The 27,875-nt window shown below is 37.7% G+C and overlaps 1 protein-coding gene across 1 annotated transcript in view; it reads right to left on the reverse strand.

The window, feature by feature from the left end:
- Positions 1-7,042, reverse strand: part of LOC123232011 (guanine nucleotide-binding protein subunit alpha-14) — a 287,397-nt gene extending 280,355 nt beyond the window's left edge. Inside the window, exon 1 of the mRNA XM_044658350.1 lies at positions 6,919-7,042. Within this exon, the coding sequence (XP_044514285.1) occupies positions 6,919-7,042 (124 nt within the window). The remainder of the gene's footprint in view (positions 1-6,918) is intronic.
- Between the last annotated feature and the right edge of the window lie 20,833 nt (positions 7,043-27,875).

Here is a 27,875-nt window from a genome sequence, read left to right on the forward strand (position 1 = left end):
AGTGTTGATGAAAGTATTTTGTTACCACCAAAAGGCAAAAAAAATCCTTTTTTCTTCATATTTTTCTAAAAAAGGATTTCGTGTGTGTGTGTGTGTGTGTGTGTGTGTGTGTGTGTGTGTGTGTGTAAAGGAGTGTCTTTTCTTTTTCTCTCCAAGTATTTTAACTGTCTTTCTGCTATTTTTTATTTATGTATGCCAATCACTTCCTCACCAGATTTATTAATGTTCCCAATATCTGTCTCTGGTTTTTTCCTTTATGCCTTTCACTTCAGTCCTAACAGGAATAAACTGGCCAAACAGAGAGTATCAGAGAAATTCAATCTTTCTTTCCACTCAAACTTGGTTTTCTCTATCTAAGCCTGCCAGTGATTGAGGACTGCTTCCAAATTATTTCACTTAAAAGTGATGGAGAAAAATGTAGCCATTTGCAGAAATAAAATTCAAACCACTTATAAGATGACTCTCCCTATTCCATCAGCAATTTTCTTAAAAGTAATTCATTTTACTTCTCTTGCTTTAATTTAAAAGTCTATTTTTTCTTGTTTGTAAAACTAACTATTCTTTTGTATTTGGCATAGAACCAGAGAACTACAACAGAAGAAGGAAACTCTGGAATCACCTAGTCCAAGCCTTAGCCAAATTATGAATCTAATGCACAATGTCTGCTTAGACATGCATCTGGCTTCTACTTAAATAATTACTATTTATCAAAATATATATGTTTGTATATTTTGACAGCCCTGCTAGAAGCAAATTTTTTTGTTGTTAAACCAAAAATCTACCCCTCTGTAATTTCCACCCATTAGTCCCAGTTATGTCCTTTGGAAGCCTAGCAGAACAAGTTTACTTCCTCTTGACTTTAGTTTTTCTACATGGAAAAACTTTGAAGTAACTGAAAGCAATGATCATGCCTCACTCCGCAAATGCAGTCTTCAGTTTTCTAGGCTAAATATCTTCAGGTCCTTTCCTTCATTCTTTGTATGTTGTGGCTTAGATTGTCAATATCCCATCTAAAACTGGCACCAAGAACTAAACATAAGTTTCCAGATGTGGTATAGCCAAGTCAGTATTAAAAGATTGCTACTTTCCTGAATCTAGACAGGATTTCTTAACCTGAGCTCTGTGAACTTGAAAAAGATTTTTTTTATAACTGCATTTTGCTACAATTGATTTCTTTTATAATCATATGTATTTCGCTTTATGATTTAAAAACAATCTGAAAATAAGCTTCCTTCACCAGACTACCAATTAAATATCATTTTTGTTTCTTTTTGTTCTGTTCTACCAAGACTTTTTTAACCCACACTAAAACAATGACCTTGCAGATCCCTATAAGTCCCTTAGGTCTGTGTTATATGAACTATTTTCTAGCTACTTTCTAAAACTGGCATCTTCTCGCTCAGTATGTTATTATTTCCAGTTTTTCTTCTTTAAAAGGGGGGATGTAATTTTAACTCTCAAGCAAGTCTCTACTAAATCAGTGTTCCTATCTGATAAAGCCACCTTCTAGTCCCATTATTTATATGTAATAGCTAAAAGAGTACTACTATGGAAAATAAGAAGACATTCAGATCTATAACCAGCATCTTTGCTTAAGAACCTGAGGAGGAGGGGCAGCTAGGTGGCTCAGTGGATAGAAAGCCAGGAATAGAGATGGAAGGTCCTAGGTTCAAATCCGGCCTCAAGACACTTCATAGCTGTAAATCTCTGGGCAAGTCACTTAACCCCACTCTTCTGCCTTGGAACTAATACTTAGTATCAATTCTAAGGCAGAAGGTAAGAGTTTTTAAAAGTCACCTAAGGAGGAAGAGGAGGCAGGAGTAGGGAGGGAAGAAAGGGAAGAAAGGATAGTTGCATTATCAGAAATGTACTAAAAAAAAGTTGGGGGAAATAGAGGGGATGAATAAATGAATATTAAATGAAAATTGGTTTCCTTTTATCTTCTCCAGAAGACACAATTCTTCTATCTTTTCCTCCTTCAAACATCCCAATCACTGGAGGAATTCCATGTGAACTGGAATAACCTCAAGTAATTGATGCAGAGTGAAAGGAGTAGATCCAAGAGAACATTGTACACAGAGACTGATACACTATGGTAAAATTGAATGTAATGGACTTCTCTACTAGCAGCAATGCAAGGATGCAGAGCAAGGCTGAGGGACTTATGAGAAAGAAAACTAGCCACATTCAGAGGAAGAACTGTGGGAGGAGAAATACAAAAGAAAAACAACTACTTGAACACATGGGCTGATGGGGATATTATTGGGGATGTAGACATTAAATGACAACTCTAGTCCAACTATCAATAATATGGAATTGGATCTTGATCAATGATACATGTAAAACCCAGTGGAATTGTGCATCAGCTAAGGGGGGCAGAGGGGCTTGGGGGATAGGGAAAGAACATGAAATATGTAACTATGGGGAAAACATTAAAAATTAAAATTTAAAAAATAAATAGAGACACTTGTCAAAAAAAACACATCAATAAGTACTTTCTTTGTATAAATGGAATAATCTCCCTTTCTTTCCCAGGCTAGTGTATACAAAACCATTGTCAAAACTTATGGTTACATTTGTATAACCTAATCAATTAAAATACATTTTATCCACTGTAGTATTAAATTCAACTCCACTTGTATCTCCCATTCCCCAACTCCAGGTACTTATAAGTCATATATTGAATGATAGAAAATGCAAGCAAGTTGTTGGTTCTTTCACTCACATCTATCTCAACTCTACCTCTACAATGTCTTCCTCAAATCTGCCCACCTTTTCCACCCCTGGGCCTTTTGAAATGCACATTCCATAATTTACAATCTTCCTATCATCTTATACCATTTCCTTTACTGCTCCTCCCAAATTTTGGCACTCACTGAGATGTGACTACCTCATCTTCATGAAGCCAGGATCCTGGACACTTTTTCTAGTACTAACTAGACATTCGTTCATGCCCTGGACTCCTCAGTTGTGGCAGGGGAGTCATAATTCTCTTTGTTTCCCATTAGTACTGCTAGACCCTCCGTAGCACTGCCATCATTCAGCAACCTCTCCTCTTTTGAGGTTCATTCAATCTAAATTTTTCTGCCAGTCCAGATCCTGGTCTCAACTACCTACTGACAGGAAGAAAATGTTCTCTTCCCTTTCAATAATTTCAGTGTGTCTCATAATCCTCCTCTCCTTCCCAAATCCTGCTTTCACTGTGCTTACTGTTTAATAGAGCAAAAGAGAACATTAATAGAAATTATAATTATAAAATATATCTAATAAAGGCATCTTAGAGCTTTTAAAAGATTTCTATCTAAGGCAGTGATGGGCAAACTATGGCCCACCGGCCAGATGGGGGGGAGGGAGGGAATGGCCCTGAAATGTTCTATCCAGCTGCACGACATTATTCCTAATCTGACGAATACAATGAGTAGGATACAATACAATGAAACTGCAAAAGAGTTGCCTTAGAAATAGACTGACAAATGACCATTTCCTTTCATTTGACCCCTTCTTTAAAAGTTTGCCCATAACTGATCTAAGGTTTACAGAATGGAAGGGAATTTAATATACCAAAGATAAAGGAAGGCTTCCAGAAGAAGTCCAACTTAGACTTTAAAGTTTGGATGGATAAGAATTCAAAAGGTAAGAAGCTATGAATGGAGGGCATTTCAAGTACAGAGAACAGTAAAAGCAAAGGTGTGAGATAGAAAATAATGGGACATTTCTTGGAGAGAATAAGTAGACTGCTTTGGCTGAGAGTACATATAGCAGAGGACTATGAAGTAAAGCTGAAATGAAGGCTGGCATGAAACAACCTCAAGAATCTTGAATGATTTTCACTAATAAATGAAACATCGAAGGCTTTAGAAGAGTGGCATGATAACATGATAAATTATGTATTTAAGGGAGCAGAGTCCAAAAGTGGAGTAAAAGTACTAGAAGAGAGATCCAGCAGAGGCAATAAGACCTGTTGCAATAATCTCTACTAGACAATGTAACAGTATTCTCAGTAAAGTGGGGGAAATATTGCAGAAATAGAATTGATTAGTCTGAGTAACTGGGTGTGGAAAGTGAGGGAAAAAATTAAAACATCAAGTTTTCAAGCATGGGACAATGAAAAAATGGTGGTACCACTTTCAGAAATTATCATCAGAAGAAAAAGCAGGTCTAGGGCGAGAGGTCTGGTTTGGATAATGTTGGGGCTCAGGGGCTAGCCAGATAAAAATATCTTTTTTTTTAACCCTTACCTTCCGTCTTGGAGTCAATACTGTGTATTGGCTCCAAGGCAGAAGAGTGGTAAGGGTAGGCAATGGGGGTCAAGTGATTTGCCCAGGGTCACACAGCTGGGAAGTGTCTGAGGCCAGATTTGAACCTAGGACCTCTGTCTCTAGGCCTGGCTCTCAATCCACTGAGCCACCCAGCTTCCCCCTAAAAATATCTTTTGTAAACAAGTGAAAATTCATTTCTAGATGCCTGAAGGAAAGTCAGGGCTGGAGAAATAGACTTGGGAATCAAGTCCACATAAGAGAGAATTGAAGCTGTGGAAATGAAAGAGACGGTCATAGAAGAAAAAGCCTTAAGAAACATCTACCTTATGACAGTTAAAGAATGATAGTGACAGTTTCCTTTAAAGAACATTTGGAGAGATAAAAGCGGGAGAGAAAACTGGGGGTGTATGTTGTTCTGGAAGCTAGCAGAGAAGATAGTCAAAAGAAACAGATGCTAGAGATAATTCAAGGAAAAAAATCCAAAGATCACTGTATGTGCTGATTAAGAACTCATTATGGGTCCTATGAGAAAGAAACCAGTCTGAAGGGGAAAAATGTTGATAGGGGAAGCCAGATTTTATTATTAACTAGAAATTGGATAATGAGGAAAGAGGAGTATTGGTTGTAAAGAACTTTTTCACAAAATTTTGCAATGAACAGAAAGAAATGAGCTTGGAACCTGGATGATATAAAAGGTTCTAGTGCTGGTCTAAAATTGAGGAGACCTGAAAATTTTAGCAAAGCTTTAGGTAAATTCTCCTCTACCCCCAGTATTCTTTGTTGAAAAAACATAAGGGAGATATCAACTGGATAAAAGAAAAATTAGGTGAACTAGCCTCACCCCCAAAAGTCATATATCTCTTTGGAAGTTCTGCAATTAGTCACACTAGGGACCTGCATTTTGTCTACCAAGCCCATTTTATCAATTAACTGCTTTTCAAATGCATAGTTGACACCAAGGTAGAAGGGAAAGCTAATTCAATGGATGAAGCCAGAATTCAAAACCATCTAGAACATGGGGCTGAACTAAATAAGATAAAATTTAATCAGTAAAAATGCTCATCTTACACTGAGTTAAAAAAAAAAAAAACTTTTACAAGATGGGGAGGTATAGCCAGATAGTTAAAAATCAAAATTGTCTAAAAATCAAGATCTGGGTAGAGAAATTTAAGGAAACAAATGGAATGTTTAATCCCAAGAAGAGAAGAGGCAGAAAAACATGATAGTAGGAGCTTAATAAATGTTGGCTGAGCTGAATTCATACTGGGCATCTTGAATATTATAGCTTAGAGGTAAAGACCATCCAATCTAGGATTTTAACCCTATAGAGAATTCAGATTGGTTAAGAACAGAGGTTCTTAATCTTTTTTTGCATCATGTACTACTCCTGTGGCAGTTGGATGATGCCTATGGATCCCTTGTAGGACATTTTTTTAAGGCAGAAAACATACAGAATTACAAAGATCAACTATATTGTAATAGTTATCCAATTTTAAAGAAAATGTATTCTGACCCTTTTCTAGAGTTGATTGAACCTGTTAGTGTTTGATGTTTTGAGCCACTAAAATTAAATATGTCCAGGATCACATAGCTAGTGTGAGAGGTGGTAATAGTACCCAAGTGAAAATCTTACTCCAAGCCCTGCACTCTATATACAACTCTACCACTAAAATAAAGCTTCATTAAAGTAAAACAGCATATAATATATTAAAATTAAGTTAAACATAGCCTTGTTTGACCACTCATAAGAAGAGTGGAAATACACAGCATAGGTGCTTAAGAAATTAGCAATAATCCTTTGCCTAAGGAAGAAACTGGACAAACTCTAAAATTATTCTTCACTGCCCCCCTTTTTTCTCCTAAGACATTATTCAAGCTTCTGGTTTCAAGTTTCAAGTTGAGATTTTTTTTTTCTTAATTTTTAACACTATTGCCAAGGACTGCAAGCAGTTGGTTTTCCTAGCAGCAATGTTCCAGAACTTTACATACATACAAAATGGAAACAACCCCAAAGGGTCTCTGAAATCGATGACACTCATAATTTAGTTTCAAATGGAGGCTGGAAAAGTGGCAACAAGGAACAGGACTGAGGGTTGGGAGGAAATCACATAGTGAGGAGGTGAGAACTCTCAGAGCAAAGAGAAAAGTGGAGTGACCAATGGCACTTTACAGCCCTGCTCCCCCCCCCCCACCTCATCTCCAACAAACAATCTTCAAGGAAAGGGCACTTCCAAGGACCAGTCCAGGAGACTCTTAGCTAGGGAAATGGTAAAGAGGGGAGGGGAGAATTTCATTGCTTTAAGATGACGAAAGTGAAAGGGAGAAAGCAGCGGATATTAACGTGGTAAAATCTCTGATTCAGGTTTTGTAGAAGGGTGGGCTGTCATTGCTATAAGGTCAAGGGGAAGGGTGGGTGCAGGGGAAAGTATCAGGAAAAGGGCTTTAATCTCCGAGGCTGCAAACTGCCTAACCAAACTACGAAAAGACTGGAGAACGTCCCAAATAAGAGATCAAGAAGCGCCTAGATCGCTAGAAATTAGTCCCACTGTGTCATTGTGGGCTTTTCACCAGCTCACCCTCGGAGTAGGAGTGGTCAGGTGCATATTTCTGTGTACGTTACGGTACTTGGGTACAAACTCGCGCCCTATTGCACACTCACCCAACAGCAGCAGCTTGAGCTCCCGTCGCGCATCCTTCTTGTCCCGGCGCAGCTGCCGCTCAATTTCGGCACTGATGCGCTGTGATTCTTTCTCCTCCGCGGACAAGCAGCAGCAGCTGGCCATAGTTTCCCACAGCTCACCAGTATGAGTTACCTAGGGCGTTGGACCAGACTTAGTAGCCACTCCTGATTCTCTCCCCCAAATTGGTTTCTCCTCCTCGGCTTTGCCAACTCCAACCTGATCGCGGGCAATAGACAAGGAAAGGTTTAGTGGGAGGAGAAGATAGGTCTCCTTTTCCTCTAAAAAACGTCCCAAGAATTAACCTGCAAGAAGGGACTTCTTTCTAGTTGCCGATTCCTGGGGGATGATAGGAATGAATGGTTCTTCAGAAGCACAGGGACAAGCAAGGTAAAGGCAGGGTTCTTTGAGCTCCGGAGGTGACTGTAGGCAGAACGCACTATCTACTAGCGACCTGATCTCAGATAAATAGCCTTATTAGTTTGTTGTTGTTGTTGTTGTTGTTGTTGTTGTTGTTTGGGGGGGGTCCCCTCAGAAGATCTGGGAAGGTTTAAATTGGCTTCCTTCAGTTCGATTGCGGCTTGTTTTATGCTCTGGGGTAGGTGAACCTAGAGAGGGAGCCGCGCTTGAAAGAAGGCGGCGCGATTCACGAGCACAGTTGGAGTGGATCTGCCCACGGGCCCGGAGATCACGGGCCAGGGGCTGCAGTGGAGGAGAAAGAGGTAACAGTTGAAAGAGGCCTGGGGAGGAAGACTGGCCAGGAAGATTCAAGCCCCCAAAACAGAAAGGGCCTCCACCCTTCCAGCAAGCAAGGTCTAAAAGAAAGGTTTCTGGTTCCTGCTGTTCTGGGCTGAGAAGGAGGAGGAGCGTCCACGAACACTCCGCTGCAGCTTCTGTCCTCGAGCAGAGCACCCCCAACAAATGGCGTCTGTTGGCTACAGTATGGGTCCTGGTGGGACAGACTGGGCTGGGGGGAGGGAGGCGGGGTAGCGTCCCCGCCTACACCTTCAACACCTGCACTGCTTCTAGCTAGCTCTTCCCGGCTGCACTCAGGGGAGCGGCGGCCAAGCCCCGAGTGCTTGGCGCTCCCTTCCCCAGCCAAATCTGGATTCTGACAGGTAAGGGTGTTTCCCCCAACTCCCCAACAACTGAGAAGGGCTGCGGAAGGGGAATGCGCGAGGAGCAGAGCCAAAGTTCCTGATTCCACTTGGAGAAGAGGCACCTCAGAAGTTTTCTTTCATTCTTCTGTCAATGTGATTGCTCTCTGAAGCCCCAAATAACTTGTGCAGTTAATCCAAGGTTCTCCTCTAGTTATATAGAGTTGCTTCTGCTGGGCTCGACCGTAGTTAAGTGAAGGCGCGTGTAAATATCATCTTTGGATCCTTCCCACACCCACCGGATTTGGGAAAGGGGGGTTGAAGGAAAGAGGAAATGGAAACTGATGGATAGTTTGCATATTTTAGCTTAGGGGGGAAAAAAAAACTTCACCAAGAAGTTATACCATCTGAGCAACACCTGATGTTTCCCTAATTCAAAGCGTTTGTTTGGCACATAACGCATTAAAGGTCTGTGTACATAAGTCATTTTATATGAAGACAAGATATAAAGTTTTGTTTTCATGTACTGTGGATATTTATGGATATAAGTGTATGCATGTATATCTATATATGAGTATATACATACTGTATATACTGTACACCAAGTATATTGATGGGTATATATGTATGTGTCTGCCTTTTTAACTTAGTAAATCAAATAGGAGATTCAATGTGTTGTGGTAGTTAGATGGTTTGCCTGGAAGGCCGGAAGAACTTGGGTTCAAGTTTTACTTTGGACATACACATTTATCTAGTAACCAAAGGTTGGCTCAATTAAGCTTTCCGTGCCCCTAGGCAACTGCTAAAGCACTAAATTACTGATGAGCCACTTATCTGCAGGGGAGGTGAGGTTTCCACAGCAGGAAACACCTAAAATAATAAAAATCTGGGGCCAAGAGCAAATTTAAAAAGTCTTCAAAAGGCAGGATGCAGTTTTTTTGTTTTGTTTTGTTTTGTTTTGTTTTGTTGATGAGGGGGAGGGTTGTCTTGCTCCAGACTGAGGCACCAAGACCAGGTACAAGGAGAGGGGAAAGGGATGAGAAGAAAAAAATTTGAAGAGATTGATGTCTTCAATAACTATAAATTTTCTATTACTTCTGGTCTTTGAGTCAACGTTTACACTGTAAACTTTTTATAGCAGTAGACAATTAGCTTGTGGTGCCTAATTAAGAGCAGGCAAATGTAAGTTTAGAAAGGGAACCATATCTTTTAATCATTGATAATTGGGCAGCATGTTCAATGAAATGAGTTGCGTGTCTTTTTTTATAGAGCATAAAGAACTTGGCAAGGTGGAGCTATTTTGCTGCAGGGTTATACTGTTTATTTTACAGTGCAAAGAATGTAAACTAGTCATGCATTAAAAACTTATTATGTGCATGCATTCTTAAACATTTGTGGCTTTCCTTCTCTTCCCCCCCCCCCCCCCACTGCCTTTTACTATAACAGAAATAGGCTGATGCTAACAGTGACCCCTACAGGAAACTTTAATCAAATTTTTAGTCTGTTAGAATGTTAATATGTGCTAACCACACGTTTTCATTTTTTACAACCTCATTTTGCATTTGTGGTATGGACTTTTAGGACTGCCAAATTATAGTTGCTTTACATTCGGTAGAATTAAAAAACAAATTCTCATAGGAAAAAAAAAACTTGAATTTGTTTGCTCAGAAAACATTTAAGAGTTTTCAGCCTTCAGCCATCTATACTATCTGCTGCCAAAAATGTAGGGGGGAAAAATCCAAGACAGGTGGTAAGATTTCAATTAACTTTACAAAGCATTTATTATTTCAAAGGCATGTGGATAAATCTGTGGAAAGAGCACTAGCCTGGGCAATCAGGAGACTAGGGTTATATATATTGCCTCTCTAGAACTAACTAGCAATGTGCCAAGCACTGCACCAGGGATACAAATTTTTAAAAAAAGACAGTTCCAGCCTTCAGGGAGCTTACAATCTAAAGGGGAGGAGGAGACAACACACAAAATGAAACAGGAAAGGCGGTGAGGGTGGGGGAAGTACTTGAGGAACGTACAAGCATCAGGTTAGAAAAGTCAGAGAGGAGGGGCAGCTGGGTAGCTCAGTGGAGTGAGAGTCAGGCCTAGAGACAGGAGGTCCTAGGTTCAAACCTGGCCTCAGCCACTTCCCAGCTGTGTGACCCTGGGCAAGTCACTTGACCCCCATTGCCCACCCTTACCAATCTTCCATCTATGAGACAATACACCGAAGTACAAGGGTTAAAAACAAACAAACAAACAAACAAAAAAGTCAGAGAGGGCCTCAAAGAAGCTGTTGGCAATCAAGAAATGAAAAGATGTTCTAATTTGTTTTCCCTCCTTAAATGGAGGTTTTGGAGTTCATGGATCCACCCTACAATCCAAGTCAGCTTTATAACTCATGGGGAAGTCACTACATTCTTCACCTTTAATGTGAGCAATCTGAATTAAATCCAGGGTTCTTAACTGGGGGTGGGAGAAAAATTTTTAAATGTTTTCTGATAACTGTATTTCAGTGTAATAGGTTTTGGGTTTTGCATCCTAAATATTTTAATTTTACTCAATTTAAAACTATTCTAAGAAGAGGTCCATCCATAGACTTCACCAGAGTGCCAAAGTACTCCATGATACAAAAAAAGCTTAAGAATATGTCCTGAGAAATGAATAATGTGGAACGATGTTTTGAGTGATAATACATGTATAACCCAGTGGAATTGCTTATCAGCTCTAGGACGGGGGATGGAAGAGGGGAGGGAGACAACATGAGTCATGTAACTTTGGAAAACTTATGTGTAAATTTGTTTTTGGAATAAAATAAAGATGAAAAAGTACAAAAAAGACTATATCCTTCTATTTAGATGTATTATAAGTTAAGCATGGAATAGAAAGGTTAGGGATCATCAAACCAGACCAAACTATATGCCAGCTTGGTGGTACAGTGAATAGATCATTGGGGTTTGGAGTCAGGAAGATCTGAATTCAAGTTCCACCTCAGGCACTAACTACAGGACTTTGGGCCAGTCACCTAGCTTGTGTTTACCTACTAACTGCACCTACCTCTGAGGGTTGTTGTGAGGCTCAAATAAAATAATATTTATAAAGCACTTAGCATACTGTCAGGCACACAGCAAGTGCTATATATATAAATTATATATTACCTATTATTATATATCTAGAGAAAACAGTAACTTCTGGACTATCCCACTGCAGATTTTTTAGTAAATTCTATCAAATCATCCCCAAAACTCTACCTACCATTTGGATACTAGAGTTAACCTTCCATGAAACATACAAGAAATAGGAAAGTTACAGCTGAGGACCTCACCTATTACTTTACTGGGAAAACTGAGGTCATTCAACATGAGCTATCTCTTCTCCCATTCTCTTCAACTTAAGATCTTTATCTTCATTCTTTGCCATTATCCCCAGCTCTTATAATGAAGTAACTTTTCTCTTTTTCAATGCCCAATTCCTTTATATTTGTCCTTGATCCCAACCCCTTCTATCTTCTCAATCATTCTCTCTGTCTGTCTCTCTCCTCTCCTTTCCTCTCTCTCTCTTTCTCCCTCTCCTCCCTGCCCCCCACTGTCTCTCTCTGCCCTCCAACCCTCAAGGTGCCCAGGTCTCTTTCAACCTCTCTATAGTTCTCTATGTCTTCTCCCTTACTCTACCAAACTGTTATAAAAAAGCTGCCTCTACTTACTCGTTCAACCTTTGCCATCTGGCTTCCCATGTCACTCATTTTACACTGCTCTTTCCAGAATCAACAGTGTTTTCATAACTGCTAAATCCAATAGCATTTTCTCAGGCCTCACCCTTTGACATATTAGTTGCATTTGTAATTCTCCTGCATGATCTTGGGCAAGTCATTTAACCTCTCAAAGTTCTAGGCAATTCTCTAAGGCTAGAAATTGAAGAGAAGGTGCCAGCCTGGGGTGGGGGGAGGGAGGAGGAAACAAGCATTTATTGTCTACTATGTGCCAGGAACTGTACTAAGCACTTTCTAGATAATGTCTCATTTTTTTCCTTAACTGGGAATTCCTTACATCAGTAAAATCACAGGACCAATACCTTTCCCTTCTGTGATTTAAATAAAAAAACACATTAAGAATTTTAAACAATCAACTCTCAAACTGGGGCAAGAAATCTGTTTTTATGATGAGAATTTCCTAAATAAGCATTTTTCCATTTACTGACAGTTATATCTCAAAAGTTCATTTTTAAGTCAGTTTAGAAACTCTAAATGCACTTTCCCATAAAACATTGCATAAATAAATGATGGTTAGGTCCCTAGGTCAATCCACAAATGCCTATTTAACCCCTTAATGTATTTGAAACCTAAGTCCTATGATCAAAGGCTACATAATGTGAGAATTTGAGTGTATCTTCTACATTATCTGAGAATAAGAGATGCCCTAGATCAGTGATAGACAAACTTTTTAAAAAGGGGGCCAAAGGAAAGGAAATGCTCATCTGTCAGTCTGTTTCTAAGGCAACTCTTTTGAAGTTTCTTTGTATTGTATCCTAATTGTATTTGTCAGATTAGGAATAATGTTGCACTGCTGGATAGAACATTTCAGGGGGCCCGCATCTGGCCCTCAGGATGTAGTTTGCCCATCACTGCCCTAGATGAAGGATTCCTTAACCTTTTTATATCTGGTGTCTTGCTTTTACTTGCTGGTTTCCATAGGCCTAGACTAGATACTGCAGGGTGGCCCAACTGCCACTTCAGTAGCAGTCACCTCCTTGGCAGTAAAACCTGGTCTCCCAACCTTGTTTGGTCCTGTCCATCTATCATTCCTATTTCCTTCACCCCATTATGAACCCACAGATAATTTAGTTAACTTCCTTGGTAATCCTCCATTACAGGTGAGACCTATAGATCCCTACTCAGAATAATATTTGTAAATGCAAAGAGTATAATACATAGAATTATATAAGAAATCATGTAGGCATGCAGTGATAAAAAGAAAATTTAAACCAGTAGGCAACAAACCCCAACTTAATACAGTCCTATCCTAGATCACAATTTTAAATGATTTTTTGTCTTTGGTTTCCTCCTATCTTACTTTCCACATTCCTTTTCCCATTCTTAGTGTTATTCTTCCTACAAACCCAAGTCTCCTATTTCCCTAAAACAACACTCCTTAAGTACTCTACTCAGATAAATTGAATGTTAGTGCTTAGTTAGACTTTAGAGATCATCAAATCTATCCTTCTCATTTCGCAGAAAGGAAACTGAGACCTAGATAGAAGACATGATTTCCTCGAGGTCACACAGTGAGTTCACGTCAAACCCAGGACTAGAGACTCTAGCTTTGTTGAAGGGAGCATATGAGCTAAGCCTTGAAGGAAAGCTAGGAATTCTGAGGGGTAAAGATGAGACAATTCTACTATACCTTTAAAGGACTATATGCCCCCAAACTGTCTACTCCTCTTCCCCCAATCATAATTCCCATTCTCCCAATTTAGGACATTTTGATTTGTCTGCTTGAACTAGTTTATATTGAAAAGCGAATGGCTGATTCACTGAGATCTGATTCACTTACAGTGATGGCAAATCTTTTAGAGACTATGTGCCCTGCCCCGCCCCAGGCTGATGCCATCACACACACACACACACACACACACACACACACACACACACACACACTACTGCTTTACCCTAGACAGGGGAAGGGAAAAGGGAGGAGAGTGGCCTGAGTACTTTGCTCAAGAGAGGGAGTAAGACCTTCCATTGGGAGGCTAGGTAGAGGGGCAGGGAGGTGTAATGGAGAGGGGGAAGGAAGCAGCTCTGTCAGAGTCCCTCTGCCTTTCTAGTAACTAACTTGGGTGGGCAAAGGTGGTACATTTGCCCACAGAAAGGTCTCTGTGTGCCATCGTTGGCATATGTGCCATACGTTTGCCATCACAGACATAGCATTGGGAAGATTGTTAACCCTACCAGAGGCATTCACATTTTTTGCAAGAATGCTCCTTAAATCAAATAGGCAGCAGAATGTCAAGTATAGCTTAAGTAGCTATTAATTTTGTACTCTTTTGTTAACCATTTAGTTTAGACACACACTTTACAGCTTGATATCAACTTAAATATTCTCCTAGATTATAGTTGGGTTTTTTTTTTGGTTCTCTGATAATTCTAGATTTGAGGCCACATAGTACAAAATGTATAGAATAATACCATTTAGAATAACACATGGGGACCTAGAAATCTGGTTTTCTATCAAACCCTTAAAAAAACAGAATTGATCCTTAAGTATATCGGTTCAAATGAGGGCATCTCACTTAATGATGTTATTACAAAGTGACATGTGACTAAAAGTTTGCTTTGAGTTTGTGTAAAACCGTTTCAATATCATAGACTCGCTATATTGTGGTGTCAAAAGAGACCTTGGTCAACCATAAAATTTGACTCATAACTTTAAAATAAACATTTAATAAGCAACTACTACATGTCAGATATTGTGCTAAATGCTATGCAAATATCTTGTTTTATCCTTAAAACTATCTTGGGTGGTAGATGTTATTATTGTCTCCATTTGAGAGATGAAGAATCCAGGACTGAAAAAGAATGAGTGACTTGTCCAGAATTATACAGCTATTAAGTATCTAAGGCTCTATCTGCACCACCTAGCTATCCATAGGTACAAGAAAAAGAATCCCTTTTCTTTCAAACCAGACAAGTCATTCATTATTCAATCTTTCCTTAAAAACTCTTAATGAAGAAGTACCCAACTACCTCTCAAGATATCATTTCTACTTTTGGACCATTCCAATTATTAGAGGTTTATCTTGACATAAAACCTTAATTTTTCTCTTTATAACAGCCACGCTTTTGTTCCTCATTCTTCTCTCTGCAGGTACAATGAGTCTAAACCTTCTTCTATAAGAAAGCCCTTCAGAGGTTAAAGACAGTTCTGTTCTTCTCTATTGCTATCGATCTTTAATTCCTTCAACCAACCTTCACATACCATGATTCAAATGGCCATCACCATTCTGGTTGTCCTCTGTGTTCTCACCTATATTTGGTGTGACTAAGGTGAAGTACTATAGACATGTCATATCCTTTTTTTTCTGAATACTATACCTCTCTTAAAGTAGGTTAAATATCCTAGTGATAGTATATTATGTTCATCCATTTTTTATATCTGAAACTGATATATTGTTGTCAAAGGCAAAAATGGCATAAGAAGCTGCTTTTGTTATTTAGTTATCATCTACTATTACTATCTGAGATATCTAAGGTACCAATAAAAATAAAACTTTTTAAAGTAATGCATGTCTAAATGGGGTGTCTATAAACTGCTTGAAGTACTTGTTAATACAGAACACTAGGAGGGGAAAGAAATCTATTCCAACCCCAGTGGAATTTGCCTTATCAGGGCTATTCTTCCTGACTGACTGCTGTAAGATTGATTCAGATTGGCAGAGGTTGGTAATGGAGTATCAACAAGAGATGAATCTGGCTATCCTAGCAAGGGGGAAGAGTAGGAATGAATAGAATTCTTCCTTCACCGCCCCCCCAACCTTGAAGCAGTTAGAGCAGAAGGAATAACAGTTTTAACTGAATCCCCTTTAGTTCAAGTAATGGAGGCTGTACAAGCTTGATTAATCCAGGGCTTTTAATTAAGTTGGTAGATAGCTAGGAATTAATCCCACTGAGATTAGCAAATCCCACTGTTTAAAGATTTTCCCTAAACCCTAAAATAGATAAAAGGTTCAAGTTGTCTTCTAATGCAGCAGACTTGCTCTCTGGATAACAGCTGTTTCAATGCTTGCTTGGATGAAGATTTTGCTTAGGTAATATATATTGATGGTAGGTATAGCCCAGTGGTTCCCAAACTTTTTTGGCCTTCTGCCCCCTTTCCAGAAAACATATTACTTAGTGCCCCTGGGAATTAATTTTTTTAAAATTTTAGTAGCAATTAATAGGAAAGATAAATGCACCTGTGGCCATCACCACTTCCCGTGGACTGCTGCAGCACCTACCAGGGGGCAGTGGCGCCCACTTTGGGAATCACTGGTATAGCCAAATATAACTTCACACAGGTTCTCACACTTAACTAGGGAAGGGATTTATTAATTTCAGGAAAACAGGGAGAGGGGATGTGGATTTTAGGATTGTGGGAGAGGTAAGCTATCTAAAATCTTCTGTAAACTTATTGTCTTCACATTCCCCAGAGGGGAAAGTGTTTTGAATAACTTAACTTCTATCTCACTCACTAACTAATTTTTATCCTAATCTAATGTTATTAAGTTTAAGATGATGAAGGTAACCTTGATTGAAGATCTGTTTAAATCAGTGATGAGTTGAGATACTGCAAGTGAGATATTTTTTCCAGTACACACAGCCTGGTGTAGTCTCTATGGAGTAAACCAGCAAAGTAACACTCTGCTCCCTGAGGTCAGAGATGAGCTAACAAAAAGAACAACCTAACTCTCCTTCCCAGCCCCTCAAACACCAAAAGCAGTGTCCTTGCAAGTTGGGTGTACTGGCTTTTTATACCCAGGTTCTTAACTGCCCCAACTGCCCCCTCTCCTGGAGTTCTGGGGGGCACTGTGGAATTCTATGAGGCAGCTTTAACCGCACTTAAGATCATGGATGTTACACTGCACAAGGTCATCTGAGAGATAAGCAGTTTTTAAAAATATTTTATCCCTCTCCCATTATGTATAAAAATAATTTTTAACATTCATTTTTTAAATTTGTGAGTTCCAAGTTCTCTTTCCTACCTCCTCCCTGAGACAGTAAGCAATCTGATACAGATTTTACATGTGTAACCATGTAAAACATTTTCCCATATGAGTCATTTAGTGGAAGAGATATTGAACCAAAAAAAAAAGGGGAAGAATAATAAGAAAATGAAATATACTATGTTTTAGTTCCATTTAAACTCCTTTAGTTCTTTCTCTGAAGGAAGATAGCATTTTTCATTGTAAGTCTTTTGGAACACTGTATTACTAAGAATAACTAGGTCATTCAGAGTTGATCATCAAACAATATTCTTGTTATTGTGTATAATATTCTTCTGGTTGTGCTCACATCACTTTGAAAAGATTCATGTAAGTCTTTGCAGGTTTTTCTGAAGTTATCCTACTCCTCATTTCTTATAGCATAATAGTATTCCATTATAATTATATATATATATATATGCATATATGTATATACATATATGTGTATATGGTATACATAATGTATATATACCATAACTTAGCCATTCCCCAATCAATGGACATCCCCTCATAATTATTGGCCACCCACCACAAGAGCTGCTATAAATAAATACAAAGAGATCCTTTTCCTTTTTTAAAATCTCTTTGGGATATAGACTAATAGAGGTATTATTGGTCACAGGGTATGCACAGTTTTAGAACGCTTTGGATATAGTTCCAGATTAATCTCAAGAATTATTGGACTAGCTTACAGTCTCACCAACAATGCATTAGCATCCCAATTTTCCCACATTACCTCCAGCATTTATCATTTTCCTTTTCTGTCTTGTTGGCCATGACAAATGTGATAGATCTATCTAATCTATCTGACAGATATGAGGTAGGATGTGAGAGTTGTTTTAATTTGCATTTCTCTAATCAAAAGTGATTTACAGCCTTTTTCACATCACTATAGATAGCTTTGATTTCATCTGAAATTGTTCATATCCTTTGACCATTTGTCAATTGAAGAATTACTTATATTTTCATAAATTTGATTCAATTCTCTATATATTTTGGAAGAGACCTTTATCAGAGATAGTTGCTATAAAAAACTTTTCCCAGCTTTCACCTTTCCTACTAATCTTGGTTGCACTGGTTTTGTTTATACAAAACATTTTTAATTTATTATAATCAAAATTATCCATCTTACATACTATAATGTTCTCTATCTCATTAAATAATAAATTCTTCCCTTCTCCATAGGTCTGACAGGTAAACTATTCCTTGCTACTCTAATTTGCTTATGGTACCATCCTTTATGCCTAAAGCATGTATCAATTTTGGATATTTTTGATGATTACCATTATGTAATACATTTTGAGATCTGCTGCACTACTTTCCTTCATATTTTTTCATTGATTCCCTTGATATTCTTGAGTTTTTGTCCTTCCATATAAATTTTATTATTTTCCTAGCTCTATATAACAATTTTTGGCAGTTTGATTGGTATGACACTGAATAAGTAGATTAATTTAGGTAGAATTATCATTTTTATTATATTGGCTCAACCCATTCATGAGCAATTAATATTTTTCCAGTTGTTTAGATCTGACTTTTTGTGTAAAAAGTGTTATATAATTGTGTTCATGTAGTTCCTGGGTTTGTCTTGGCAGATAAGTTCCCAAGTATTTTAAATTATCTCTAGTTAATTTAGTTAACTCTAGTTAATTTAAATGAAATTACTTTTTTATCTCTTGCTGCTGGGCAAATAAGTAGCTCTTTATAAGCTTGGGATTCTAATACTTATCTAATTCTGAATCTAATTTGGTACAGTCAAAGGGTTATGGGTTTTTATGCTAAGACTTAAATCAGGGACTTCCAGGTTAAGATGGTTATAGAGTAGAAGCAGGATGCTTTACTCTCCTCACTGACCCATGTAGCATACCTCCAAAAGACAAAAAAAAAATCCAGATGAAAGAAGGGACCCTACAATAGGGAGCAGTATCTAAGGTATGTGGGATTTGGGCACTTCCACTCTATAAGGGAGGGAAATTGCTCCCATTAAAACGTGAGCTGATCAACCATCCTCCACCCCACCCACAGTACCAGAGTCAGAGGATGCGCACCAGAGAGCAAGTAGGGGCGCAAAATCTAGTTCCTTGGCAGCTAACTGGCACCACTAGGAGCTTGCCCCTGAGAGCAGCAAGATTTGAAACCCCAGGAGGCTGGAGAGCACAGACCTTGGTTGTGGGAGTGGGGCTGAGAGAGGCAGTGAACAATGGAAGCAGTTCAGTGCACTGAGACTCAGAGGAAAACCTCAGGTGTTAGAGCAAGTTTGGGCCAATTTCTGGGCTCTGGGCATCCAACTAGGACTACAGGGGCTTGACTCTGAAAACAGCTAGACCAGAGACCCCAGGAGGCTGGGGAGCACAGACCTTGGGCACTGGAGTGAGGCTGAGAGGGGCCACCAGACAGCAGAGGCCTAGCAGACAGTGGAAGAGAGAGGACTTGCAAAGTAGCCTCAGGCAAGAACTGCTCCTTAGCTCCAAACAAAGAGAATCTACCTACCTTACTCAGACCTCTGGCTGAGAAAGCATAATGATGCCAAGTAAGGCCCAAGAAATAACCACCAAAAAGAACAAGAAAAAAGCTCTAATACTTGATAACTTCTGTACAGAAAAAACCCAGAAAACAATAATCAGTAAGGGCACATGGACAGGCAAATCAAAAACTAATTGGAAATTAAATAATATGATGCTCCGAAATCAGATAGTTAAAGAAGAAATCATAGAAACAATTAATAATTTCACTGAAGAGAATGACAATGATGAGAGATCCTACCAAAATCTGTGGGATGCAGCTAAAGCAGTACTCAGGGGGAAATTTATATCATTGAGTGCACATAATAACAAATTAGAGAGGGCAAAGATCAATGAACTGGGTATGCAAATCAAAAAACTAGAAAGGGAACAAATTAAAAATCCCCAGTTAAAAACTAAATTAGAGATTATAAAAATCAAAGGAGAAATCAATAAAATTGAAAGTAAAAGAACTATTGAATTAATAAATAAGACTAGAAGCCGGTACTTTAAAAAATAAATAAAATTGACACAGTACTGGTCAATCTAATTAAAAAAAGGAAAGAAGAAAACCAAATCATCAGTATCAAAGATGAAAAGGGAGGCCTCACCTCTAATGAAGAGGAAATCAAGGCAATCATTAAAAACTATTTTGCCCAATTATATAACAATCGTAATCTAGGTGATATGGATGAATATTTACAAAAATATAAATTGCCTAAATTAACAGTGGAAGAAATAGAATACCTAAATAATCCCATATCAGAAAAAGAAATTGAACAAGTCATCAAAGAACTCCCTAAGAAAAAATCCCCAGGACCAGATGGATTCACAAGTGAATTCTATCAAACCTTCAAAGAAGAACTGATTCCAATACTATACAAACTATTTGACACAATAAGCAAAGAAGGAGTTCTACCAAATTCCTTTTATGACACAAATATCCTACTGATCCCAAAGCCAGATAGATCAAAAGCAGAGAAAGAAAACTACAGACCAATTTCCCTAATGAACATAGATGCAAAAATCTTAAACAGAATACTAGCAAAAAGACTCCAGCAAGTGATCATGAGGGTTATTCATTATAATCAGGTGGGATTTATACCAGGAATGCAAGGATGGTTCAACATTAGGAAAACCATTCACAAAATTGACCATATCAACAAGCAAATCAACAAAAATGACATGATTATCTCAATAGATGCTGAAAACACCTTTGACATATGATACCCATTTCTACTGAAAACACTAGGAAGTTTAGGAATAGAAGGGCCTTTCCTAAAAATAATAAATGTATATATCTAAAACAATCAACAAACATCATTTGCAATGGGGATAAATTAGAAGCATTCCTAATAAGATCAGGAGTGAAATAAGGATGCCCATTTCACTTCTATTATTTAACATTGTACTGGAAACACTAGCAGTAGCAATTAGAAAAGAAAAAGAAATTGAAGGTATGAAAATAGGCAATGAGGAGATCAAGCTATCACTCTTTGCAGATGATATAATGGTCTACTTAAAAAATCCTAGAGAATCAACTAAAAAGTTAATGGAAATAATCAACAACTTTAGCAAAGTTTCAGGATACAAAATAAATGTACATAAAGCATCAGCATTTCTATATATTTCCAACACATTGCAGCAGGAAGAGTTAGAAAGAGAAATTCCATTTAAAATCACACTAGACAATATAAAATACTTTGGATTCTATCTGCCAAGACAAACACAGGAATTATACGAACACAACTACGAAACCCTTTTAACACAATTAAAACTAGATCTAAACAATTGGAAAAACATTGATTGCTCATGGGTAAGATGAGCTAACATAATAAAAATGACCATCCTACCCAAATTAATTCACCTATTTAGTGCTATACCTATCAAAGTGCCAAAAAACTTTTTTACTGAATTAGAAAAATCTGTAACAAAGTCCATTTGGAAGAACAAAAGACCAAGAATATCAAGGGAAATAATGAAAAAAAAATATTAAGGAAGGTGGCCTAGCAGTACCAGATTTTAAACTATAATGTAAAACAGTGTGGAATAGACTAGGGGTAAGCAACCTCAGCAAGAGAATCTTCGATAAACCCAAAGAACCCAGCTTTTGGGACAAAAACTCCTGGGAAAATTGGAAAACAATATGGGAGAGATTGGGCCTAGATCAACATCTCATACCCTATACCAAGATAAATTCAGAATGGGTGAATGACTTGAATATAAAGAAGGAAACTATAAGTAAATTAGGTGAGTACATAATAGTATACTTGTCAGATCTCTGGGAGAGGAAAGATTTTAAAACCAAGCAAGAACTAGAAAAAATCACAAAATATAAAATAAATAATTTTGACTATATTAAACTAAAACATTTTTGTATAGACAAAACCAAAGCTACCAAAATTAGAAGGGAAGCAACAAATTGGGAAAAAATCTTTACAACAAAAAACTCAGACAAAGGTCTAATTACTCAAATATACAAGGAGCTAAATCAATTGTGCAAAAAATCAAGCCATCCCCCAAACGATAAATGAGCAAGGGATATGGATAGGCAATTTTCAGATAAAGAAATCAAAACTATCAATAAGTACATGAAAAAGTGTTCTAAATCTCTAATAATTAGAGAAATGCAAATCAAAACATCTCTGAGGTACCACCTCACACCTAGCAAATTGACTAAAATGATAACAAGGGACAGTAATGAATGTTGGAGGGGATGTGGCAAAATTGGGACATTAATGCATTGCTGGTGGAGTTGTGAACTGATCCAACCATTCTGGATGGCAATTTGGATCTATGCTCAAAGGACTTTAAAAGACTATCTGCCTTTTGATCCAGCCATAGCACTGCTTGGTTTATACCCCAAAGAGATAATATGGAAAAAGACTTATATAAAAATATTTGTAGGCGTGCTCTTTGTGGTGGCAAAAAAATTGGAAAATGAGAGAATGTCCTTTGATTGAGGAATGGCTGAAGAAATTGTGGTATCTGTTGGTGATGGAATACTATTGTGCTCAAAGGAATAAAGAACTGGAGGAATTCCATGTGAACTGGAATGACCTCTAGGAATTGATACAGTGTGAAAAAAGGAGCAGATCCAGGGGAATATTGTACACAGAGACTGATACACTGTGGTACAATTGAACATAATGGACTTCTCTACTAGTAGCAATGCAAGGATCCAGATCAAGGTTGAGGGACTTATGAGAAAGAAAACTAGACACATTCAGAGGAAGAACTTTGGGAGAAGAAACACAGAAAATAAACAACTTCTTGATCATGTGGGCTAATGGGGATATTATTGGGGATGTAGACACTAAACAATAACTCTAGTCCAACTATCAGTAATGTGGTATTAGGTCTTGATCAATGATACATGTAAAACCCAGTGTAACTGTGCGTCAGCTAAGGGGAGTTAGGGCAATTTGGGGGAGAGGGAGAGAACATGAAATATGTAACTATGTGAAAATATTAAAAATAAAATTTTTAAAAATTAAAAAATAAATAAACAAACAAACAAACAAATAAATCTTAAACCAGTCTTTGTCAGGAAACTGTCTGGTCCCCAAAGGAATAAGAAGAATGAGAGGTGGTAAGAAGGATGAGACAAACACTGTGAGGTATCAGGAGGGCCAAGGAGCTGATGGCAACCAAGCCAAATTTATTGAAAGCTACCACTTCTTTTATAGGGGGAGAAAAAAAGTTGGGGTTTCAGCACAAACTTTCCACATCCATAGTAACAGGTAATGATTAATAGAGAGACCGTAAGTGATCACAATGCAATCTGCCATATATCAGTGACAGGAGAAAGCAAAGTGAATTTATAATCTGGTCACCTCTTCCATACGTCCTCAAACCTTACTTTCTTCTCATTGGCAACTGTTCTGTTTCAACTTATTTTTCAGAAAATAATGTTATGATGTATAATTATTCCTGTATTCCTATAATATTTCAAATTGTGTTTCCCTTTCTATTGTCTCTATAATGGATCAGATCATTCTCATCTTCCCCATACATACTCCTAGTCAATGGTACTTGGACCTAAATGTCTATACTCTTTAATTGGTTATGAATCAGTTAAAAAAAAGTCAGGAGATTCATTGGCTGGCTCATAGCAGGAGCCATCACCTTGGTAACTCTTATTGCCACCTCAGTCACATCAACCATAGCACTTACCAATACTATTCACAATGCCTCTTATGTTAACAAGATGTCAGAAAATGTATCCAATGCTTTAGGGATGCAAGAAATCATAGATTCAAAATTGCAGGTGCAGTTAGATGCATTACAAGGTGCAGTTTTTTTATTTAGGGGAACAAATAGTAGGACTAAAAATGCAAAACTGCCTTCAATGTCAGAGAGCATATAAGTGCATTTGTTGTTACTCCACTTCCTTATAATTCTTCCCAATATAAATGGGAAAATATTGTTCAGCACTTACAAGGAGTATGGCATCACAAAAGCATTAGCCTTGATTTACAAGCCCTTCATCAAGAGATTTTAGCCATTTCTCAATCTCACCTTATCATTGTTTCTCCAGAGGCTGTTGCAGCACAATTTACTTGCCCTTTAAAAGACCTAGCACTACATCTTTGTTACTTTCTCCTTGATAGGAATTGGCTTACTTACTCTCATTCTTTTCCTTTTGTTTTTTAGTCAGCATCAAGTGCTTCCACCTCAGAAAACAAAAATTGACATCAAGCCTTTACTTGCTTCATCTCCTCTTGTCAGGCACAGCCTGAAACTCATCGAGTAAAGGTCTGGAACATAGGACAGAAGCTCCCTAATGTAAGGATGGGATTTGTGCAAGGGGGATGGGAACAAAGGAGCCAGAGAAACTCCTCCCATTTCTCAGACCCCTGAACAACATGTATCCTATAAATCAGTGATGTGTGGTGGATTGCATTGTGATCACTTAAGGTCTCTCTGTTGATCTTTACCTGTTACTATGGATGTGGAAAGTTTGTGCTGAAGCCCCACCTTGTTTTTCAACCCCTATAAAAGATGTAGTAACCTTCAATAAAGTTTCTTTGCTTGCCATCAGCAAGCCTGGCCCTCCTGATCCTGCTGTGTTTCATCTTATTTTTCTTTCATTCTTCCTTTCACCTTTGAGGACCCCCAAGGCAGGTTAGTTCCTGTCAAGTCTGGATCCCAGTGACTGGTAAGACAAATTCATTATTGTGTTAAGGACAAAAAGCAATGAGACTGGGAGTTAGGAGACCTGAATTTTAGTCATTTGCTAGCTATATGACTTTTAGAAAATCATTTAGAGCTCTCTTAGCTTTATTATTCTGATATATAAAATTGTGGTGAGAGATTAGATTTGATGACCTCTAAGATTCCTTTCATTTTAATTTTATCATATGAACTAAAACTAGGCCTTCATATCACTTACCCTTCTCTTCTAAACCATGTTAATATCACCCTGGCCACTATCCTCACTTCTTATTTCCTTCTCACTGGAATCCTGAATCTCTGTCCCTGGAAACAACCTGATCAGTGGTTTCTTGTCTTATTTTACCCAGAGACAGTAGTCTGTAACTACATATTTTCATACCTCACTTCATCTCCTTTTCAAGCTATCCTTTATATGTTATATTTCTCTATTAGAATGTAATCTTGAGGAAAAGCACGTTTTATCATATTTGTATCTCTGCATAATGCTTGACAAATAAATTATTGTTATTTAGTTGGACCTGATTCTTTCTGACCATATTTGGGGTTTTATTGACAAAAATCCTGGATGGTTTGCTATTTACCTTCTTTAACATTTTACAGGTGGGAAATGAAGGCAAAAAGGATTAAGTGACTTGCCCAGAGTCACATAACTAGTAAGTACCTGAGGCCAGATTTGAACTCAATAAGATTAGTCTTCCTGACTCTCAGCCTGGCACTGCTTCCCCTAGCTGTCCATGCCAAAATGCAAGTGCTTGATAAATACAATTAGCAGCACCACAGCATGAAATTAGTTTTATTGATGACTTTTATCTTTACATTTAAGGTTTTTTTTCTAGAAAACCATCCCCCTACTGTCACCAAAGATCCTTCCCTTGTTTAAAAGAAAAACAGTTAAGGAAAACCTACCCTCACAGTGACCACATCCAATAGTGTATCTGACAGTTTACTTCTCTACCAAAAAAGTAGGTCCATGTCATCATCTGCTGTCTAAATGAAAACATAAATGATCATTATAATTGTTCAGAATTTGGCTTCACTTTTCAGTTTCATTATCGTAGTCATTGTGCATATTGTTCTCCTGGTTCTGCTTACATCAATTCATAGAATTTTGAAGATGCCACTCAATATAATGTTTTGGGTTAATACAGGGTGACCAAAAAATTACTAATACTTTTAGTCCCCTCTTTATAATGGTTTAATAGTTAAGACCTATATAGCCCTAAGTAAAATTGTGATGTAGGCGAAATTTGTCTATAAAGCCCTCTCATTTCCTTCTTCTTCTCTCTATTTCTGTGTCTGTCTCTTTCCTCATATAAACACTACAAGTGCATATATATGCATAAGTACACATAAATGTACCTATATATACATTTATCTCTCTTCTTTCTCTTTCTTTTGATTTCTCTTCAAATATTCTTCTAATGGCAGGTTTTCCTTGCTCTTTACCCTAAACTTTTCTCACCTTTTCCCCTATTAAAGCCTCTTTTCAATAGTTATTCTAAGTATTAATGACTGACAATGGTTAAAATATCTTATCACTCTAAGAAACATTTGCATTTTAATGAAGGAAAAGTAGCTTAAGCCAAAGGAATGATATTAGAAAAGGTGGAAAGGGTTAACTTTTGAGTAGATTTTTTTTGGAAAAGAGACTTTCTTAGCATCATTCCAAGCATCATCACACCAGGTTAGAAAACACACCACTTCTAGGTAAAGTTAGTCTTATAAAAAGTATATTATTGTTCATAAAATTAAGATGCCTAATGTTTGTGTGAGGTAATTATTTAGGGGGTGTGGATCCCGCAGACTCTAGTGGCAGGACATAAGGAGTCACAGAGTCACGTGGTATCTTATGGCCTGAAGCCTGGGTATCCAACCTCCCTTGGGCCCTACCATCAACCCAGATTCAACACAATGTCACCACGGAATGAGGAACTTTAAAAAGTGAGCTTGGAAAGCAGAGAATTTTTTTGCTTCTATACCTGTCTCTGGGCTGGTGTTTTTCTCTGAGCTCCTCCCTTACCTCCTGACCTCTGGCAAAAGGCGAGCCAGCTGCAATGGAGAACTGATATCTTTTGTGTTTTCAAAAATGTTCATCAATTTTAAGACAAATTTCTTCTGTGTGTACTTGAAGTGGTCAGCTGATTTTCCTGACTTACTTTTTTAAGTATCATTTTCATTGCATTACATAATACTGTGAGCTAACCACTCTCTAAATGTAGTACTCCCAATATTATCAATGATAAGAACAAATCACTATTAAAAAAATAAAAAATCTGGAGGAAAGGGGAAAAAAGAATGAGATATAGATTTGAGGATACAACTAATGTGAGAATTTGTTCATCTTAGATAAACATATTTATTATAATTTATTACATATTTATAACAAAAAATGAATTCTGTTTTCCTCAGGAACATGATCAAATAATAGAAGAACATTTCCAGAGTGAGTTGTCTACTGTAAAAGAATTGTTTTATTTTACTTTTCCTCTTGATAAAGGGCACATTCATATTCTATGTTAATTTTTAAAATATATTATATCATGTTCAAATAATTATATAAAATGATTTTTCCAATAAACAAAAACTGTGTAAAAAATTTGGGAAAAACTTTCTGTAAAAGGTAAGATTTTAGTGAGGACCTGAAGCAAGCTAGGGAAACCAGGAAGTAGAGATGAGGAAAAAGAGCATTCTAGGGGTGTGGGACAGCCAGAAAAAATGAGGAGTGTCTTGTTTGTGGAATAGCAATGAGGTCAACACCAGATCAAAAACTGGGGGGTGGGGAGGTATAAGGTATAGGAAGACTGGAAAGATTATGGCTAAGGTGTCAAGAACTTTGATTGCCAAACAGAGGATTTTCTCTTTTATTTTGGAAGGGAACCACTAGAGTTTGTTGAGAACAAGGAGTGACATGATCGGACCTATACTTTTGGAAAATCACTGGTGACTAAATGAAGGATGGACTGGAGTTGTAAAGACAGGATTCGCACTCAGGTCCCGAGTCTCCAGTTTCTGTACTCTTTCTACTATATCACAGTTCTTCTAGGATGGCTTATTTATGAGAATGATCACAAGAGAGATCCTCAAAGATATGTATGATAAAAAGCAGGGAATATGGCATTCATAGAGCATGCATAAAGATACTAGACAATCTTAAGCACTTTACTGGTAGCCAGCAAATATGAAAATGGAGCAACTTCAAGTGGTTCAGTTGGATAAATAATCTTTGGAGCTCTGATAGAAGGAATTGGGCAAGAATCACATATAAGAAAGCCTTTGCACTGATAGACCAGAAAATTATAAGGATCATCTAGGGCTTGGACATTTCATTTTCCTGTGCTTAGCACAGTGGCATGTGCTTTAAAAATGCTAGTTAACTGGCTAACTGATAAGGACAGAAGCTTGAAAGGAGATTGTTTTTATAGGATTAATTAGAAAGC

The sequence above is a fragment of the Gracilinanus agilis genome, chromosome 1 (assembly GCF_016433145.1).
Source record: "Gracilinanus agilis isolate LMUSP501 chromosome 1, AgileGrace, whole genome shotgun sequence".
Taxonomy (NCBI): domain Eukaryota; kingdom Metazoa; phylum Chordata; class Mammalia; order Didelphimorphia; family Didelphidae; genus Gracilinanus; species Gracilinanus agilis.